Below are 17,050 nucleotides of genomic sequence, written 5' to 3'. Positions count from 1 at the left end.
TCTAGTTACTGCTTATACAAAGAAAACGTATTTAAAGTTCATATTCACATGCTACAGATGTTTACATGGCAATATTCACACAGCAAACCATCCCCCTCATTCATTTAAATGGAAGGCAGACACTTTTTTTGTTAGCTAGAAGATAAATCATCTAGTGGAAAAAAGAAGCGTTCTGCCAATGGGAGTAAGAAATCTTTCTGAAAATAGCAAGAAGATTTCTTTGGCAGAATTTCCCACCACCTTGTGAACTTACTCTTTATAGCGGTCACATGTTTGTTTTCTAATACAGGTCCAAATCCTCTAGTCATAAAATTGAATATTAAAGAGAACCTTTCACCATATCCGGGCACAGGCAGTGTTATATACTGCCAGAAAGCTGACAGTGCACTGAATTCAGCGCACTGTCGGCTTTCCCGATCTGTGCCCGGTGTACAGAGCTTACGGTGCCGGTACCGTAGCTCTTCTATGGTCAGAAGGGCGTTTCTGACCATTAGCCAGAGACGTCCTTCTGCCTCGCGGCGCCAATCGCGCTGTGCTGTGGAGCCGGGAGGAACGCCCCCTCCCTCTGCTCACACAGCTTGTCCGTAGACGAGTATTATCAGGAGCGGGAGGGGGGAGTTCCTCCCGGCTCCACAGCACAGCGCGATTGGCGCCACGAGGCAGAAGGACGTCTCTGGCTAATGGTCAGAAACGCCCTTCTGACTGTAAAGCGCTACGGTACCGGGACCGATAGCGCTTTACACCGGGCACAGATCGGGAAAGCCGACAGTGCGCTGAATTCAGCGCACTGTCAGCTTTCTGGCAGTATATAACACTGCATGTGCCCAGATATGGTGAAAGGTCCTCTTTAAACCCCTATCTACCTGCAGCTGCCACTAGAGGGAACATAAGTGCTTACTGTATACTGCTTTTACATTGAACTCAATATATATTGTAGTTATAATAAAAATAAAAACCCATTCAGCTCCTCGGCTCCCTCTAGCAGTGGTTGCAGGTAGAACTTCTAATGTAATTCCATGTCTATCCAGACGATTTGGAGCTGGAACTGTCAGTTCTGTACACTATACAGACATATTAAATCAGCACAGAAAATGGTGTTCGAGCACGGATTCACTTTGGACTTCTCCTAGTGCGGCAAGAGTCTTGATCTTTCTATAATCTTTTTGGTAAGATCTAAACAGCAACTGGGACCAACTAAAGTTTTTCTGTACTTCAACATTATGCAAGCATTAAGTGGAACAGATCAAGCAACTGATCCTGGGCCAAGAACCAACAAGCGTGGCTTGGAGCCTTAACTTTGGCAGCTGGGTCCAGGGTTTTCACAGAACACGTCTAAGATGTTCCCTTTTGTAACAAAACCATATTGTTCCCAAATATACCAAGATAAGCAGAATACTTAAAGGCTTTAACACACTGAATAAGGAGAAAAGTTATGTGAATGTGAGGTACTACAACTTCTAGATCTTAAAGGGATTGTCCAGTTTAAGCAAATAAATGTTATTGTTTATTTCCAGTGGCTACAAATCAGTCCATGGTCATGTGATATATGGTCCATGGTCATGTGATGGAGACACAGGTGCACAGCTCATTACAAAACAAATATCTGATTAGTGTATGGTGATTGTAACGAGCCGTGCACCTGTGTATCCATCACGTGACCATGGACCGTATATCACATGACCATGGACTGATTTGTGTCCACTGGAAGTAAACAATGAATGACAACAAGGAGAGATCTAGAAAATGGTGAGGAATTGATACAGAAAGTATATAGGAAAGTTGTACAACTTTTCATAACACAATCAATAACATTTATTACCTGAAGCTGGACAACCCCTTTAAGGCTATATGGACTCTAAGGTGACTCCGCCCTAGTGTTGCCTTGAAAATGACCAGAAATGTGCTATATTACTGATGGAAAGTAGAAATACAACAGGCAAAAGCAGCTGAATTTTACAAGCAAAAAAGTTATTAAAAAAAACCTAAAGAATCTAATTTTCTTCTTATACTTTTTTTGGTCTGAGATTTGGTCCACAATATTTAGTTTCATTACTTCACTATGATCTTACACATAGGGATTTGAAAAGGGGGTTCGACTTTTTTCTCAGAAAACAGCGCCACACTCACCTATAGGTTACAGCTTGTATTACAGCTTTAATCCACTCAGTTGAATGGGGATTAACTGCAATAGCAGACACTACCCATGCACAAAATCGGGGTCTGTATCTGGGGATAGAAGACAGATCACTGGACAACCCATTTACTTTGTGATCAACAACTAAATGCAATGGATTTAGGAGAAAACTAAAAGTTTGCTTTTTTTGGTGATCTCCATTGGCATAAGTGATCAGCAAAGCTGAAAAGGGTAAACCCAAAGAAAACGGAGATCTTGATAAAATGATTCACAACTCTTTAGAAATGAAGCCTTATTACACATATATATTCTATATAGGCCTTAACAAATACTTATATACAAATGTTTTAACTATGACTTATTAAGCTTATTTCAATAGCTAAGCCATCCCCCTTGTCCATCCATGTAGTGGCCATGATGGAGAAGGTCTGGCTTAGCTATTGATAGCCAGTCCCACTGTTGTGTCCAGGCCAAGCTGGAAGTGGAGGTGCCATGACTGGGCCAGAGAGCAGGGGACCGGTGGCCCTTTGTGCAGTAACGCATATTAATAAGTACAATCACTTTATATTTCAGACACAATGGAAACCATTTTGTTCTATTACTACGTATATATTGGGCCATCTACCAAGTACTGGTTGCAGTTTACAATATGTATGTGTACCTTAAGGCAATCTATATCCAATGGCACAAGGACAGAGCTTTTTACATAAGAATAAATTGCATTATGCAGCCTGAATCAATATAAAATACACAGGATCAAGATCAAGACTATAAATAAAAAGATGACCCCCAGGACCCCTTTGCACCTCCTGTTTATATATCCCAAGCTTTAAAGTATACCATTGCAGTGTTAAAGGAATTTTCTCACAAAAAAAAAAAAAAAATCAGTCCCTGCACATATAACAGATTCTCCAAGGCGTCCCCTGATCTGGATCACCTTCTATCAAGCCAGAGCAGAGATAAACCCTTTAGGTTATATGCAGATTTGTAGCAAAAATTTACATAACCTTCCCATTCATCTGAATGGAGCTTGCAGGTATTCATGCACATGCTGCAGAAAGAACCCCATTCATTCTTAATGTGAATACACCCTAATAGAAAGCAGCAGCACAATATATGAATATCGGTATTTCTTCATAGGCTAAAGAAAAATTCTAAATACTGCAATCCACATGCAGCTTCATATGGTGACTACTGACCTCAAAATGGGGCAGAGAGATTATTACATGTAACTGAGTGGTGGACTGTAGGATTGGTGCTCCATAATAAAGGAACAGGTCACTGTAAGCTGACTAAATATATCGACCAATCATATAGTCTGCTGCTTTATTTACAAGGGTTTTCCCAAATGGAAATTAATTGTATATCCATAACATAGGGAACTAACGTTACATCAGTGGGGGGAACAAAGCCCTGGGTCCTCTATCAGTCATAAGAATGGGAATCCAGTTCTTTATAATCAGGTCAGGAGATGTAGAGAGTAAAGGCTGTGCAAGTGACTATGTCATTATAGTCTATTGGCAATATGAGAAGAGCTGAGCGGGCACTGCTACATTCATTTACTCATGGCCTGAATACAGAGAAGAAGGGGCCGGGGTCTCCCATACTTGTGACTAGTTAGGATCTCAGTGCTTAGATTTCCACTTACCTGTATCAGATAGAGAAAAAGATTTATAGATAGATGAAAAAAGGAAATTTTACATGTAGTGTAAATACATACTGTACATGCAAAGTAATTCAAACCGTGCCCTTCATTAAATTTACCAGTTTGGGTAACTTACTGACAAATTATTAACCTATTAAAAAAAAACAAAAAACAAGGTGCAGGTTTATATATGCTTGTCCAAAAATTTGACAAGCTTGACATCTGCCATTTACATCAGGATATAGGGCCTAACTACTTTCCTGTAAGACTGGTTTGAGACCTTCTGGTCACAGTAATGGGCAAAATATATATATTCCAGTGATGCAGGATAAACGTTACACAGAAAATGGATATACGGACTGCACTGGGTACCAGACTCATGTCACAGTCACTTTCACAATAGCAATAAGGCACTTCAGAGATTCCCAATGTCAAAGAGGGAAATACAATGGTACATCATGGCCACTTCAATTCAGCAGACACAGAAACCAGTACAGAACCCAAATTCACAAGTCTCTTCCATTCTAGTCCAGTTTCTGTACAGAGTTCACCTTCAGAAGATATAAGCTGTCATCCTTCAAGAAACTAAAAAAAAGAAGAAATAAACAAGTAAATGTATAAGCCACAGCCTATATGAAATCCAAAACACAACTTCACCATCTCCTGGCAGAACAGTAGTATAGCAGCACATGGTATGGGATAGAAAGACTGAAGACAATGTGCACTTCAATTTTTTTTTTTTTTTACTTGAATGCATAAATAAAATATATGAAATCTGCAACTAGACTCAAATAAAACATATACGGTATTCTATTATAGTGTGTCTACATAACTCCAATACAGAGCTATGTGCCTCTATACTTCCAGATTATAAAGAAAACCCTGGAATAGCCATAGGCACACTGGTATGAGGGAATATTTAGAAAGACTGGTGTATTAACCCTATAGAGACACAGCTCAAAAGTGACTTGAGGACCAGGCCTCTTTTTTCAAAACTGACATGTGTCACTTTAAATGGCAATAACTTTGAGACGCTTTAACTTACACAAGTGATTCTGAGATTGTTTTTTCGTAACACATTGTACTTCATGTCAGTAGTAAATTTTTGTCAATATGTTTTGTCTTTCATTATGAAAAAATAGGAAATTTGGTGAAAATTTTGAAAAAAATGCAGTTTTCAAACTTTGAAATTGCAAGCCTTTCAAATAGAAATCCATACTACCCAAATTTTTTCATAAATATAATTAACCATGTCTCTGATTTATGTAGCAATCAAATTTTAATCACCCTTTCATTTTTTTCAGATATTATAAGGCTTACAAGTCAAGCAGTAATTTTCCAAATTTTCAAGAAAATTTCCAAAACACATTTTTCAAGGGACCAGTTCAGTTCTGAAGGGTACTTGAAAGGCCTCTCTAATAAAACCCCCCGAAAATCACTCCATTCTAAAAACTGCACTCTTGAAAGAATCCAAAACAGCAGTTAGAAAGTTTCTTAACCCTTTCAGCATTTCACAACAATTACAACAAAATGGAGGTCAAATTTACATTTTTCAATTTCTGTCACTAATATATTCATTTAGCCCTAGAATTTACACATTTACTAAGGGTTAAAGGAGAAACTGCACCCCACATTTTGTTACACAATTTCTCCCGAACACGATAATACCCCATATGTGCTGGTACCCTAATGTACGGGCACACGATCGCTCTCAGAACGGATGGAGCGCTAATTGGATTTTGTAGGCCAGATTTTGCTACAATACTTTTCAGGCGCCATGTCCCGTTTGCAAAGCCCCCAAGGTGCCAAAACAGTGGAAACCCCCAAAATGTCACCCCATTTTGGAAACTAGACCCCTCAAGGAATTTATCAAGGGGTATAGTGAGCCCTTGGACCCTACAGGTGTTTCACAGATTTTTTTACCATTGAGATGTGAAAATGAAAAATTACTTTTTTTTATAATAAAATGTCACTGTAGCCCCAAATTTTTCATCTTCACAAGGGGTTAAAGGAAAAATTGCACCCCACATTTTGTTACAAAATTTCTCCCGAACACGACAATACCCAATATGTGCTGGTACCCTAATGTACAGGCACACGGTCGCTCTCAGAGCAGATGGAGCGCTAATTGGATTTCGTAGGCCAGATTTTGCTACAATACTTTTCAGGCACCATGTCCCGTTTGCAGAGCTCCCAAGGTGCCAAAACAGTGGAAACCCCCAAATGTGACCCCATTTTGGAAACTATACCCCTCAAAGAATTTACTAAGGGGTATAGTGAGCACTTTGACCCTACAGGAGTGTAACAGAATTGGCCCAACAAAAGGAAAAGTGACATTTTTTGCTATAAAATGTTGATTTAACCCCAAATTTTGCATTTCCACAAGGGGTTAAAAGAGAAAATGCACCCCAAAAATTGTCAAGCATTTTCTCCCAACTACAGAAATGCCCCTTATGTGGATGTAAAGTGATGTATGGGCACACTGTAAGGTCCAGAGCTGAAGGATCGCTATTGGGATTTTAGAGGGCAAATTTAGCTGAAATCTGTTTCAGGCACCATGTTGCATTTGGAGAGCTCCTGAAGTGCTAGAACAGTGGAAACCCCCCTCCCCAAATGACCCCATTTTGAAAACTAGACCCCTCAAGGAATTTATCAAGGGGTTTAGTGAGCACTTGGACCCTACAGGTGTTTCACAGATTTTTTTTTACCATTGAGATGTGAAAATGAAAAATTACTTTTTTCCAATAAATCGTCCATTTAGCGCCATATTTTTAATTTTTACAAGTAGTTAGAGAATTAAAAGCCCCCCAGTTTGTCACACAATATCTCCTGAACACGGCAATACCCCATATGTGGCCATAATCTGCTGTATGGGAACATGGCGGGGCTCAGAATGGAAAGAGGGCTATTTGGCTTTTGAGGGCAGTTTTCTGGTGCCATGTCGCATTTGCAGAGCCCCTAAAGTACCAATACAATGGAAACCCCTCAAAAGTGACCCCATTTTAGAAACTACACCTGTCAAGGAATGAATAAAGGGGTATTATCATTTTGAGCCTAAAAATGCTTCCCAAAAATTAATGTACAAAATGAAAATTTTAATTTTTAAAGAAATCTGCCATTTCGGTGCCCAATACGTTGCACCCACTTCGTGTTGTCAGAGACCTGCACTCCTAAAACTATTAAGTGGGCCATCCTGAGGGGCAAAAAATTATATATGTAGGTATAAACTGCTGCTTGGGCACACAGCAGGGCTCAGAAGGGAAGGAGCACTGCGCTTTTTAGCTTTTGGGGTACAGATTTAGAGGGACTTTCTGGGTGCCATGATGTTTTTGCAGAGCCCTGGAGGTGCCAGTGAACTGGAATTCCCCAAGAAGTGACCCCATTCTGTAAGGGCAATTTTAGGGTCTCTGCAAAAGTGTCATGGCATCCAAAAAAAACCCCCCAAACCGTCTAAGTCTGTGCTACAAAAACCCAATAACCCTTCTTCCCTTCTGTGTCTGGCTGTGCCCTAATATCAATTTATACCCACATATGACATTACGTGCATTATCCGGGGTACACCAGTATCATACATGTGTCATATATGTGGCATAAAATGCAGTTTGGGCACACAGCAGGGCGCAGAAGGGAAGGAGCGCGATGCGGCTTTTGGAGTACAGATTCAGATGTTTGGTATCTGGACGCCATGTCATGTTTGTAGAGCCTGTAAGGTACCAGAAAAGTGGATTCCCCAAAGGTGTGACCCCAGTTTGAAAACTGCACCCCTCAAAGAATTTATCAGGGGGTGTAGTGAGTATTAGTATCCCAGACGTGACTGCACAGCGGATGGCGAAGAGTGAATATATAAGCGGTGCGGAGGACATTGCAAACACCGAATTTCCTACTATGTCCTAGTAGCTCCTATAATTGGGGGAGTCACTCTGGGGGTCACTTTGGGGTCACTTCTGGTATATTTTCCCTCTTAAGCTCTAAATCTGGGGTGTCCCCTGATATTCGCTCGCACAGCTTATATATTCCCTTCCTGACGCCGCCAGTTGTATTCTAATGATTTGGCGATTTTTGCGGGTTTTTGTTCTTGCATTACTAGATGCTATATTTTCTTTACTTTTCTGGTGACGCAGCCATATAAGGGCTTGTTGTTTGCGGGATGAGATGTATTTTGTAATGACACCATTTTTGGGTGCCTACAACTTACTGAATACATTTTATTAACTCTTTTTTTGCTGGATTTAAATAAAAAAAATCAATTCCGGTATTGCGTTTTACCTTGTAAATTTTTCGCCATGCAGCGTACAGTATAAGTAACATATTATCTTTATTCTGTGGGTCGGTACGGTTACGGCGATACCTCATTTATATTATTTTTTTATGCGTAACTAATTCTGCAGAACAAAAACACATTTGGAGACATAAATCAATGTTTTTTGCATCGCCATCTTCTGAGAGGCGTAACATTTTTATTTTTTGGTTGACAGTGTTGGTTGGGGGCTTATTTTTTGCGGGACAATGTGTGCTTTTTATTGGTACTGTTGTGAGGTGCATTTGACTTTTTGATCACTTTTTATAGCACATTCTGTAAGGTGAGATGGCGAAAAATCACTACTTCCGGCGGGTTTTTTCCGTTTTTTTTTTTCCGTCATTCACCGTGTACATTAAATATTGTTTCAGTTTTATTGTACAGATTGTTACGGACACGGCGATACCAAATATGTATTGTTTTTATTAATTTTTAGGTTTTTTTTTTATATAATTCATTTTCTATAGAAAAAAAGGGTTTTTGGGGCTTGATAACTTTATTAATTGTTTCAAAACACTTTTTTTTTTTTTCCACTTTTTTTTTTTTTTTTTAACTTTTTCATGTGTCCCTATGGGACACTTGCATGAGTGAAGATTGCATCACCTACTCCTCTGTTACAGAGTGAGTCACAGGCTGCAGTAAGAGCCTGCACTTCTCACTCTGTAACCAGGAAGTGAAGCTCTCGGCTCGTGCGGACGGGACAGCACAGCTTCAGGAGATCCCGCACAGGATAAGAAAGGTAAGTGGGACTCAGGACTGCCAGGGGTGACTAATCAGACCCCTGGTTACATGGTAGGGATACCAGCACCCCCCGATCTCGCAGCGGGGGGTGCCGGGGATCCCTACAAGATCGGGCAACCCGTTGTTTGCCGTGATCATGTTTGATCACGGCAATCAACGGGTTAAAACCCAAAATCAGCACTCAAGTCTGATGGAGGGGGATGGAGCAGGATGTTAGGTGTCAGATACAACTAACATCCGCTCCAAGAACGCCCGCACTGCGCTGCGGGGATTGTTTACATCCATGACGTACTATTACTTCATGGGTCGTTAAGTACCAGACATCCATGAAGTAATAGTACGTCATGGGTCGCTAAGGGGTTAAACGTAAAAAAAAATAGTGGCAATTCCTAAATGTTTCACAGGATATTTATATTGAAACCCTTGCATTAAATGTGAAGGTAAACGTTTCAATTGCATTGTTTCATGTCAAATCCAACGTGATCCAACGTGGTGGCATGCAGAGCCCAAATCATGAAGACTGTGTCACTATCCATATATTTCTGGACCCAAATATATAAAAAACATTGTCTACAGGTGGAGGCTGTGATTGAGCCCTTAAGTTGTCATGTTAAAAGGTAATGATAGGAAAAGAAGGGTCTTTTGTGTTCAGGGAAGATAAGTCACCAAGAATATCTGGCAGTGGCTTTACATTCACAATATGGATGAATCAAGTAAGTATGTATCATGGGAGAAAGGTATGGCCACCTTAAAATAGTTGCAAACTAAGGAATACTAAAGCCTACACAGTAAATAAGTTGATAAATGGAAAAAAGTACACTGAATTCGGTTTATCACCATGTGGAACAGGACAAGAGTTGGACTCATGCCTATGCCTAAGGGCAATTCCACTAAGAAGGTGCTGCTGGTATCTCAGACACCTGGTATTCTCTTTCACTCTGGCAATCACCCACTTGTAAGACGTCTAGACATAAAGTCATGAAGTTCAGAAGAATTATAATAATTCAGTTTGGACCAGCTTGGGCCCCTGTATAATGACATTTGCTGGACCACTGATCATAGAACCAGTGCAGAATGTGCCATTTTTCATTCTTATGGTATTTTATACAGACAACCCCAGTACATATGCTCTATACGGGTGCTCCCCCTTGCCAAAAAGGGCTCCACTCTATAAGCCAGAACATAGTGTCAACCGAATGCACAATAAGTTTAATGATAACATTTCCAGGAGGAATATAAAAATACTGAGTTCTAAAAATAAATAAAAAATAACCCTATATATAGGTTACACCTAGGCTATAGGAAGTCCAAATTTAGTGTAGTCATGACATATCAGCTTGGACTACAACAATGCTATAGTCACTCACCTGTAGAAAAGAATGTTTAGAGGGATGGTACTGAAGTGCCAGAGGGCATGAGCATCCAGCACCCAAAGGACTGGTGGAAAATCCAGTAATTCTAGAAGCGCCAGGCTTTGTAATAGGACAACTACCAGGACACATTTCCAGAGGTAAGGCTGATGAGAGTGTCTCCTCAAGCACCACACAAGCCACCATACAAGGTTAACCATGCCTATTCAAAAAGGATTATATAAGTGATCAAGTGGTGGGTACAACACATACCAAGTAGAAGTCACATCACAAATACAACAATTCTCAACTCACCAAAGCTAGCATTTGCCAGCATGTTGTAGCTGTAGTCAAAGCGGCCGAGGGTCAGGTAAGACACATGGCATGCAAACAAAAGGACCAGGACAGCACCAAAAACACTGGCAAAAGAAGGATATCGAAGACCCAGAGTCCTGGGAGAAGATATATAATTACAAATGATTCAAGGCAGAACCTCCCAAATATCCAAAGTGATCCTGGGGGATTTCATTTTACAGACAGTGGACAGCAAATGTGGCAAGTACTGTGGACTAGAGTGAGTGTGGGCAGGTGAGAAAGGCAATGTGGGTTATAGGACAGTTGTGGCAAGTACTGTGGACTGGAGTGAGTGTGGGCAGGTGAGAAAGGCAATGTGGGTTATAGGACAGTTGTGGCAAGTACTGTGGACTGGAGTGAGTGTGGGCAGGTGAGAAAGGCAATGTGGGATATAGGACAGTTGTGGCAAGTACTGTGGACTGGAGTGAGTGTGGGCAGGTGAGAAAGGCAATGTGGGTTATAGGACAGTTGTGGCAAGTACTGTGGACTGGAGTGAGTGTGGGCAGGTGAGAAAGGCAATGTGGGTTATAGGACAGTTGTGGCAAGTACTGTGGACTGGAGTGAGTGTGGGCAGGTGAGAAAGGCAATGTGGGATATAGGACAGTTGTGGCAAGTACTGTGGACTAGAGTGAGTGTGGGCAGGTGAGAAAGGCAATGTGGGTTATAGGACAGTTGTGGCAAGTACTGTGGACTGGAGTGAGTGTGGGCAGGTGAGAAAGGCAATGTGGGATATAGGACAGTTGTGGCAAGTACTGTGGACTGGAGTGAGTGTGGGCAGGTGAGAAAGGCAATGTGGGTTATAGGACAGTTGTGGCAAGTACTGTGGACTGGAGTGAGTGTGGGCAGGTGAGAAAGGCAATGTGGGATATAGGACAGTTGTGGCAAGTACTGTGGATTGGAGTGAGTGTGGGCAGGTGAGAAAGGCAATGTGGGATATAGGACAGTTGTGGCAAGTACTGTGGATTGGAGTGAGTGTGGGCAGGTGAGAAAGGCAATGTGGGTTATAGGACAGTTGTGGCAAGTACTGTGGACTGGAGTGAGTGTGGGCAGGTGAGAAAGGCAATGTGGGATATAGGACAGTTGTGGCAAGTACTGTGGACTAGAGTGAGTGTGGGCAGGTGAGAAAGGCAATGTGGGTTATAGGACAGTTGTGGCAAGTACTGTGGACTGGAGTGTGGGCAGGTGAGAAAGGCAATGTGGGATATAGGACAGTTGTGGCAAGTACTGTGGACTGGAGTGAGTGTGGGCAGGTGAGAAAGGCAATGTGGGTTATAGGACAGTTGTGGCAAGTACTGTGGACTGGAGTGAGTGTGGGCAGGTGAGAAAGGCAATGTGGGATATAGGACAGTTGTGGCAAGTACTGTGGATTGGAGTGAGTGTGGGCAGGTGAGAAAGGCAATGTGGGATATAGGACAGTTGTGGCAAGTAATGGAGGTTGGCAAAGAGTGTCAAATAATGACAGGGAAAGAGAAATAATATAGATAAGCAAGGGAGAGTGCAAACAAGTGCAAAGTAGCAGAGGGAAGCAGACAAGCAAAGTGTTAGTACCAGAAGATGGCATCTAATAAGTCAGCACACTCCAAGAACAGAACAAATATGTCGTGCGCATGTGTGTGGGACTAGAAGAGTACTTAATGGAAATAGTCTGGTTATTACTGATCTGTAGGTGGCCCAAATGCTGGAACCCCCACTCATCATGAAAACAAGAGGGTTCCCCTCTCACAAATGTGCAATAGGTTATACACTGTCTACCAATAAGTATTTGGACACCCATGCAAATGAAGATATCTGTGGTTGTGATGTACGTCAGTCCTTCCACTGTTAAATAGGAAACAGCATTGATATTAGTCGCATACAAGATGCCATGAAGTGCAGAGTTGTCCGATTTCGAGAAAGGGGTAATTGTGGGGTACCACAGAAATGGTTGATCCTTAAGGGACATAGCAAGCGAACTGAATTACCCAAAATCGACAATAGCCTATGTGATTACGAAGTGGAAGGTGAACATGATTGTTGGAATGTGCCCTGAGTCAGCAGATCCCCGAAACTTGGAGATAGAGACCGACGAGTACTGGCCAGAGAAACCGCACCCAACCGATGGCTCACATACACCAGGAGTTTCACCAGGCATCCGGGAGTATTGTGTCGCTCAGTACCATCAGTAAGGAAGCATCTGCTGGGGTCTACCAACTATTCAATATGAGGAAATGTTGTTTTCCTATTCTACCACAGGTGTCCAAATACTTATTGGTAGACAGTGTATATGTGTGTTGATGCTCCATTCATTCTCTATAAGACTGTTGGAGATAGCTGAGTGCGGCCCCAGTGGTCAGACCCCACCCATCAACAAGTTAACTTGAAATAACTAGAATACTTTTTAGGTGTAACAAGAGAAGAAAGGGTACAACAGAAAGCATTGAAACAAGAAATAAAGACAGAGCCTTTCCATCTTTTCTCCTCTTCCTGGACTCACCTCATACAGCAAAGGTAGATGGAGTGCAGAATGACTGCCGAGGCACAGAAGTAGTCCATTTTCTGTAGGGACAGACAGTGAATGTGGCAGAGGGTACACTGACAGATGGACACTGTATGCATGCATGAGCATATCTGTGCAAGTAATCATTTCTTTACAGCATCAATCCCATTTCCTTCCACTTTTTACCTCAGTAATTGCAGTATCTCTAGTGTGGAATATTGTGGACCAGAACCAGGCATTTATGGAGACCTATGAACACAAAGCAAGATTACACAGAATCCATGAGGTCACCTGTAATGTATTTTGCACAGCTGCTACTTACCATTGCAAAATTGAGGCATGTTTGGTACATTGGGCACGAAGCAGGAACAGAGGATCGGTAACGCTTTAGCATTACAAGATTTGCAATGCCATTAAGGAAGGAGGCCAGAGCAGAGGCTGGCTCCTGGAAGAACAGGAATCGGGAGAATGGCCACTGCAAAACATTTAGAAGGAAAAAACTAACCATTTGTCTTCCACAGCTAAATAAATGAGGTTATCCCACCTGTAGCTCCACCATTCATATGCCCTGGTGTCAAAGGGACATGGACCATATAGGTAAAGTAAAAATAAAACTTCTGTTTTTCATTATAATGTAGAGCATACACGTAACAGAAAAGTCAGAGGAATCGGTTTCATGTGTGTACTGCGACTTCCAAGTTCTCCTGACATCCTCTTTTCATAATTGAGACCCCCAAACATTATATTAGTTTTGGCCAAACCCTCTAGACAAATATCTGATGTGCGTGTTCTAATTCTCATCTGAGAAATGAAGTGACAAAATAGACAGATCAGGCATGTTATATTTTACCATACCCAATCTTTTGTTCCCTGGGAAATAACCCCAACCTCTCCCTAATGAAAATACGCACACTCTGCAGAGCATGCATGTGTATGGGGTTTGGATGGGAGGTAGGAAGAATAACTATTGAAGGTGTGTGTGCACCTATACTGCCACCGACATCCAGTGATTTGAAATACTAAGGGCAGAAATACAAGCATGTCTATCAGTTAGCGAAATCTAGCCTTATAGATAAGGTAGCCTTCCAACTTTTAAGCCTTGTGTTTGGGAGTCTCCTGACTCTTCCTCAATAGCAGATCCTGGAAAAAATAGAATGGGAATGCCGCATTTCCACATGCCTAACACTTTGTTCCTATGAGAGATTAGCCACCTCTAGGGATGTCTTACAGGCTGTATGTCTGTGGCGAAAGTGGCTTGGCCGTCGGCGGTCTCATGATTATAGCTAATTTAAGACTATAATCCTGGACGGCGCTTCCAAAATATTTATGCAGTCCATTAATTCCATTTCTCTCTTGCCATCAGAACTTACCTTGCCATGAAATTGGGGCACAGCATAACCCTCTTTGAGATATAGGGACACGGTGTCCCACATACACTGGTACCTGCAATCGTCTGAGCAAACCCATCCTGTGCAAAAACATAAAACATGTGTGGTAATCTTTATATGTATGTTGCAGTGACAGATGAAAATGCTACTGGTCAGAACTGACATAGTATTAGCACACTAGCATAGATCGATGACAGTGTTTCCCTGTATATGTCCTCCGTATCATTTAGTTATTTTTTGCTGTCACTGATCAGTAAAGGAGGTTTTCTAAACTAAACATCTACTTTACTGTACAAACAGGACAACATCCTCAATTAGTCAGAACAAGTAGTGTGTCTCACTATTATATAGGACACTTGACTTCAGCTAGAACCATACTTATCACTGAGGATACCTATTATACAAGATACTATATCTATACCCCATCTCTCACAATTATATGGGGCATTATAGCTGGTATTTAATGATGGGGCACTGATTGTGTCAAGCACTTTACCTCTGTTATAAGGGGTGCTGACTGTGACTGGCCCTGGAATACATACTGTGACTGAGTTTTATTCTCCTACATGAGGCGCTGACTGTTGATGTCTATGGTACCGTGTACTATGGCTAGACTTAAAGTGTTTTCCTATTGTGCCAGGGGTGTTTTGTAATATACTTTACTAACCTAACTTACTTCCATACACATTTGTATTGCCAGTATGCAGAGCTGCAGCATTCATCAAAGAGGGGGATGGTCACTTCAAATAGCTGTGCCTCTGGTTTTATATAAACGAAAAAAGGGCTTTGGTATCTGTTTTCATATGCTGCCAAGACTGCAGTACTAGCTATAAAATAATCGGAGATATCACTAGTTAAAAGACAGTCAGGAATTTGAGCTTTATATGCAGCAGTTCATACAGCATATACATATCTTGTTATTTTATAGCTAGTACTGCAGTCTTACAGCTAGTAATGCAATCTCAGCTTTTATTTTTCTTTTTCTGCTCTATCAGGCACTGACTGTTGTGGACACTGTACCTCTGTTACATAGGGCACAGACAGTGGCAGGCACTATACCTCTGTTACATGGGGTACAGACAGGGGCGGGCACTGTACTTTTGTTACATGGGGCACAGGCAGTGGCAGGCACTGTATCTCGGTTACATGTGGCACAGACAGTAGCGAGCACTGTATCTTGGTTACATAAGGCACATGCATTTGCGGGCCCTGTACCTCGGTTACATGAGTCACAGGCAGTTGCGAGCACTGTACCACTGTTACATGGGGCACAGGCAGTGGCGGGCACTGTATCTTTGTTATATGAGTCACAGGCAGTGGCAGGCACTATACCTCTGTTACATGGGGCACAGACAGTGGCAGGCATTGTACCACTGTTACATGGGGCACAGACAGTGGCAGGCATTGTATCTTAGTTACATTGGGCACAGACAGTGGTGGGCACTGTATCATTGTTACATGGGGCAAAGGTAGTGGCTGGGCCAAATATGCAGCTGGGACCTAAGCTCTAAGTTTTATATGAGACACTCTGGCATTTTACCCTCTCACTGTTGTAATGGAGCACTTATTGTGACTGTCCCTCATATGGGGCTCTGTGGCTGGCACTTCACTCCCTCTCTGTTGTAATGGAGCACTTACTGAGACCCTCCCTCATATGGGGCTCTGTGGCTGGCACTTTACGTCTTTGCTGTAATGGGGCACTGACTGTGACTGTCCCTGGTATGGGGCTCTGAGGCTGGCACTTCACTCCCTCTCTGTTGTAATGGAGTACTGTCTGGCACTGTGGAATATACAAATCACCTATCTGAGTATTAGGAGGCTATCTATAGCAGCCATGCCCCGTAGATGTGATCCCAGCAGCCTGTGCAGATGCCAGTGCAGCCGCCCCCTCCCCACCTGGAGATGTCACTAGAGCTCCTCTCACCAGTCAGCCTCATGTACAGGGGCTGCTCCGCCCGGAAATCCTGCAGTCGGGCCCCGGTACAATTCCTCTGCTCGCACGCAGACACACATTCCCGGTACACGGGCTCCCGGTCACCCCGAGAAGCGACTGCCACCCCGGCCAAAAGCAAAACAAGCAACGGGGCCATGACCGGGGAACCGGTACTTCCGCCTCTAAAGCTACTTCCTAAGTGTGTACGGTTGTCAAAATCGTCCCCCTGGAAACCAGAGTCCAGCACGGAGGTGCCGCCTCTACTGAGGGCTGATACAACTACAGCAGGATAACGGTAGTAATGTGTGTCATCATTATAATGGCATTATAGTAATATACCAACCAAATGGCATTATAGTAATATACCAACCATTATAATATGTGCAACTGTAGTAAATAGTGTTTTCAGGGAGAAGTGGCCAATGGGGCACATAAGGGAAGATTTATTAAGACTGGCATCTTGCACACCAGTCTTAGCACAGGTTCCTGATTTATCAACAACCTGTGGCCCCCTAACCCCTAAAGGACACAGCTTAAAAGTTCCCTATGGACATGACCTCAAAACTGACACGTCACTTTATATGACAATAACTTTGAGGCGCTTTAACTTGCACCAATCATTTTGAGATTGTGTATTTCGTGACACATAGTACTTCATGTTAGTGGTAAACATTGAGCAATATTTTTGTATTTATTTATTTTTAAAAAAGGAAATTTCGGGGGAAAAAAAATC

At 42.2% G+C, this 17,050-nt stretch overlaps 1 protein-coding gene across 2 annotated transcripts; it reads right to left on the bottom strand.

The window, feature by feature from the left end:
• Positions 1–3,964: 3,964 nt before the first annotated feature.
• PGAP3 (post-GPI attachment to proteins phospholipase 3) lies at positions 3,965–16,504 on the bottom strand. 2 transcript variants are annotated; one of them, XM_075278695.1, is made up of 8 exons: positions 16,309–16,504; positions 14,367–14,464; positions 13,319–13,471; positions 13,183–13,245; positions 12,994–13,055; positions 10,482–10,618; positions 10,185–10,389; positions 3,965–4,364 (listed from the first exon to the last, which is right to left on the bottom strand). In XM_075278695.1, exons 1-8 carry the CDS (start codon positions 16,472–16,474, stop codon positions 4,304–4,306), a joined length of 945 nt encoding a protein of 314 aa, XP_075134796.1. In that variant the 5' UTR covers positions 16,475–16,504; the 3' UTR covers positions 3,965–4,303. The 2 variants fall into 2 exon arrangements, with proteins under 2 accessions (XP_075134796.1, XP_075134797.1); XM_075278696.1 differs by having other exon boundaries at positions 10,482–10,585.
• Positions 16,505–17,050: the final 546 nt, after the last annotated feature.

The sequence above is a fragment of the Leptodactylus fuscus genome, chromosome 6 (genome assembly GCF_031893055.1).
Source record: "Leptodactylus fuscus isolate aLepFus1 chromosome 6, aLepFus1.hap2, whole genome shotgun sequence".
Taxonomy (NCBI): Eukaryota; Metazoa; Chordata; class Amphibia; order Anura; family Leptodactylidae; genus Leptodactylus; species Leptodactylus fuscus.
The sequence above is the reverse complement of the archived record's forward strand: the minus strand, read 5'-3'. Positions and strand labels throughout refer to the sequence as shown.